Here is a 4,989-nt window from a genome sequence, read left to right on the forward strand (position 1 = left end):
TTAAAAATAAATATTAACGTTAGATATATTATGTACATTTTTACTGTAAATTAATTTGTGTATGTGTTAGATATGCATTTTGCATTAGTTAAATTGATGACAAATACCCTGAATACTTAAATTTTAAATATTTATATTTGTTAACAAATTACATATGTAGCTTAATATTTTATATATATATATATATATTCTTTTTCACGAGAGCACATGTTGAATACTAAAAACATCCATTGGTTTATAGAAAATCTAAAAAAAATCATAGTAGAGATATCAAATAAATATACACAATATATTATCCAGCTCGACTGCACATATATTATAACCAAAGTACAAGCTTAGACTCGAAGTACAATTTGTTTGAGATAAAATATGAACACCGTAAGATATGCATGTTTGTTCCAAATAGTTAGAGTAACTTTAAAGCATATTCATACACATACATTTTCTAGAAAGTCAGCCTCCCAATATTTGCAGATATGTCTCCTTATATAAGCCAAATAGTCCCGCATCTTCTTTTCCATCAAATCTTCAGACAACTCTTAGGAACAGACATACGTATTAGAGGCTTAAATACAAAAAAAAAAAACTTAAAATGGCATTCTCGAAGAGACTCGTTTTCGCGATGATCTTCGCGGTTTTTGCGATAGTTAAGCCATCAGAAGCTGCTCTTGATGCTCATTACTATGATCGATCATGCCCCGTTGCAGAAAAAATCATACTTGAAACTGTTAAGAACGCTACTTTATACGATCCAAAAGTACCTGCTCGTCTCCTCAGAATGTTCTTCCATGACTGCTTCATTAGGGTATGCATCTTCTTTCTTTGGTCGTTGATATTCGATCCAACTTGATATGGAGTTGATGAAGATCGTTTGTAAATTATTTTGCTTTGGGTTGTTGTAGGGATGTGACGCGTCGATTCTACTAGATTCGACCATGTCAACACAAGCTGAGAAGGATGGCCCTCCAAACATCTCGGTTCGGTCATTTTACGTCATCGAAGATGCTAAGAGAAAGCTCGAAAAGGTTTGTCCTCGTACTGTCTCTTGTGCCGATGTAATAGCCATCGCAGCCAGAGATGTTGTCACCCTGGTGAGTCTTCTTAATAGACCGGTCCCTTTATGGTCTAGATATATACGGTTCGGTTCGAACCCTGACTCGCAATATTTTTCATGTCTTAGTCCGGTGGTCCTTATTGGAACGTACTAAAAGGGCGAAAAGACGGGACGATATCACGAGCCAACGAGACTATCAATCTCCCAGCGCCCACGTTCAATGTTTCTCAACTGATCCAAAGCTTTGCAGCAAGAGGGTTGTCGGTGAAAGACATGGTTACACTCTCAGGCGGTCACACAATAGGATTCTCTCATTGTTCTTCCTTCGAGGCCCGTCTTCAAAACTTCAGCAAGTTCCATGACGTTGATCCTTCGATGAACTATGCATTTGCGCAAAGCCTGAAAAAGAAATGCCCTAGATCTAACAACCGAGGCAAGAACGCAGGGACAGTCTTGGACTCTACATCCTCGGTTTTCGATAATGATTACTACAAACAGATTTTGTCGGGGAAAGGAGTGTTTGGGTCTGATCAGGCGCTTCTAGGCGATTACCGTACCAAGTGGATCGTTGAGACGTTTGCTCGAGACCAAAAGGCCTTCTTCAGGGAGTTTGCAACTTCCATGGTGAAACTTGGAAACTTTGGAGTCAAGGAGACAGGACAAGTGAGAGTTAACTCTCGCTTTGTCAATTAAAGCAAAACCCTACAGATCAAGAACAAGTTGCTAATGAGAGATTTCTTATCTTTAAATTTGTTTTCATTTATATTTGATATAATAATAATGTGAACTCGGCAAATGTAAGACCGATTTTAAACCATATTTTATAGTTCCCTATGAGTTGCAGCGTTTGCTTACAATGTAAGTTTGTTTCTTGAACTTACATGTTACTGTTTCTTGAACCATAAAAGACAGTTTTCCACCTACTAAAGGATCAGCTGAAGCAGAATCAGTAAATCTTTCTTAAATTGGTTTTGGATTTTGATTTCTGGCTGTTCCTGCTTAGATATATCAATAGTGTGTAATGCGTTCGCTTTCCATCTTCAAGAATCCGCTTAGCTAGGAAATCGATTGACAACTTTGGTGTTAAAATTATTTCAAAAACTAAATTTAGGGACGACAATGAAATCAGCTTGACAGTATTTTGTGAGGAACATTATAGCTGGTGAAGAGATTGGGTTCAAGACTGATCTCCGGCCACGTTGTCTATTCTGAAATCAATGTAATTTATAAGATATCACGAATTTGATGATGAGTTATTCAAAAGAACCTTTTTTTTTGTAACACATTCAAAAGAACCTTCAGACAAGAGAAATCGGCAATTACAAGAGTGCTAGATGGATACCGGGTGAACGGATGTGTTAATTATAATTTATATTGGCCGGAACTTAAACACTTGTTAACAATATTAAAACCACATACTGAGCAGAGATAATAACCATATATAATGCTGTTTAATAATGACAGTAAATGGACATGCCATTGTCTATTTCAATATAATATTGGTGGAAAGATAAAAGACTTATTTGTGGACAGATCAAATTTTATATATCGGGCCAGGAGAAACCGATATGTTGAGAGTTCTTTTTCACTTTATGATTAATATATCGACCAGAACGATGAAAGTTGATAGTATTTTCGGTGGTTCTCAAACTTAAATTTGATCGCTTAAATTTAAGTATTCGAAACATCAAAATCTTCCTCTCTTTTTTTACCATTTGATTCATATATAATCTCTGTTTCATAAGATCCAAATCCTTCATTGAATAAGAAGAACTATTCTGTGTCACATGGTCTCTTTTGAAAGGCAAGTTAGGTTCTTATTTCAGCTTTATCTGCCATGTTTATTAGAAAATTCCAGAGCAATGAAATGCTTATCTGTGTAACATATAATAACTTGAAACGTCATTCAACATAAATAATAGGTTATATTTTCTTGGTCTATGTAATCATGTGCTACCATCTTCATTCCTCACTTGATACTATACGCACGGTCGTGTACTTTGTGATGGGAACAATCGTCTCTTATGCAGCTTGTTATTGGATGCTTCAACTCAATTATTATATCTTTGCCTACTCCTCTTCATTGGTGCGTCTTTTGCTTTAGAGGAGACCAAGTGAATATTCAGTCACAGGGACACAGGTAGATAAGAAAGCAGAGAAGCTGCACTTGCTTTTTGGTCTATGTACTTGTAGGCTCCTTTAGCTGACTAGTTTCCATGATAGAGACTATATCCCAATGGTCTTTCAAAGACCAGTCCATTTGCTTTACAAGTAAGACTTCTACTACTACTACTACACACACATCAATATCTATTATCTTGGATATTTAATTCTGAATCAGGAAGAAAATAAATAAATCAACAGAATGGTGCTTTGCTCATAGGATGATGGATTTTGGTATAATTATACACGAAATCTTGCCTAGTTTTTTTTCCCACGTATATATCTACATAGATTTTTGGTAAGTAAAAAGATCTTTCCTTCTTTTTTTCTCTAATCGTGTAGATGTGCACAAACGCCTGGTCGCATTCTACTATCCTAAACAGTGAGACATTACTTTGGCGGTATTAGTGATAAAGTCATGTCTTTTTCTAGGGAAATCAAGAAACAAAGATCTGTTCGAGATCATATCTGCTCCCTGATATCTAGTGTCATCAGTTAAGTACTCTCTCTCTCTTTCTACTCAATAATGCCACAGAAGAAAAAAGAAGGTAACCTTTACAAAGTGGATAAACAAGGAGAATGGAACTGTGTTGTGTGTCCTAGTTTGTGAGTAATGACTAACCAGATGTCGAAACGTAGTCCATCCATGCGGTCCAGCATTGTTGTGGGTCTATCAATATCTTAGTGATTTTTGTCTGTTTGAATTTAGAAAGATAGAAACTCAATTAAGTACATTAACTCCCTTGTTCCCCACCATCTTTTTATCTGTTTTTTTGTCGTTTTGATAACCTACTTTGTTGTTAGATGTTCCCTTAAGCGCAGAGGCGGACCCACCTTGAACAAAGGGGGTTCAGCTGACACAGGTTAAAAATATATTTTAGCAAGTTTGATAAGTATCATGGAAAATCCCGTAGCTCAGTTGGTCTGTTTCTTCCCTATTTGACCCACCTTTAATTGTGCAACCTGAGTTCGACCCTTCATTTTGGCACCTCTTTTTAAAATTTTGTCTTTATACTAATTTCAAACTGGGCCAAACCCAATTAGTGACACCTCTAAAATATAATCCTAGGTCCGCCATCCTCCCCACCTGAAAACTGGCCTGCTTGACATACAACTACTGTTCTGTCTCAGTTCTCCCTCGGGTTTAACAGGTTTTGCCCAGCTGATCATACGTTCATAGAACATGAGTTTGGTGGGTTTGAACCATAGAACATGAATTTGTACGGAACCATTAAGACAAAGAGGGCCCTCCTTTTGTTTGTTTTCACTTTTGGAGATACCTACTGCAATTTTCCTCTTGTGTGATAAGAATAGGAGAAGTTATGGTTTGATCGTGAGATTGTCATGTCAAAAGCAGAGTTTTCTTTCGTCGTTTAGTGAAGAGGATGGGACCCTCTTTTAGTGGTTTTACAAAGTAGAAACGCTCAAGTGACAAGACAACAATGGTTTTGTGCGATTCCCATGGTTTTACACTCGTTAAAGATTTTACTTGTCTACATCATCTCCCTTTTTCTTGTGGCTTATTTTTTTCCAATTTTTGTCAATTATTTTATAGTAATTTTGATTTGAGTTCAGTAAATAGGAATTGTACAGACCTCATACGTAGAGAAGGTTCACATATTGCCCTGTCCTGTCCCGGACCGCAACGGGATTGGCTGCAAGCGAGTCACGACCGGTCAGGCTCACGCGGAACGCGGTCTCCAGAATGGTCAGCCAGACCCGCCTCGCTAAATGTATGTGTCTATGTGGGTTGGCCCGCAGAACGCAGAGGC

The 4,989-nt window shown here is 37.3% G+C and overlaps 1 protein-coding gene across 1 annotated transcript; it reads left to right on the plus strand.

The window, feature by feature from the left end:
- Positions 1-514: 514 nt before the first annotated feature.
- LOC106411786 (peroxidase 66) lies at positions 515-1,977 on the plus strand. Its single transcript, XM_013852608.3, has 3 exons — positions 515-805; positions 903-1,091; positions 1,181-1,977. The coding sequence occupies exons 1-3, from the start codon at positions 593-595 to the stop codon at positions 1,745-1,747; spliced, it is 969 nt and encodes a 322-aa protein (XP_013708062.1). The 5' UTR covers positions 515-592; the 3' UTR covers positions 1,748-1,977.
- Positions 1,978-4,989: the final 3,012 nt, after the last annotated feature.

This window comes from Brassica napus, chromosome A2 (genome assembly GCF_020379485.1).
Source record: "Brassica napus cultivar Da-Ae chromosome A2, Da-Ae, whole genome shotgun sequence".
Taxonomy (NCBI): domain Eukaryota; kingdom Viridiplantae; phylum Streptophyta; class Magnoliopsida; order Brassicales; family Brassicaceae; genus Brassica; species Brassica napus.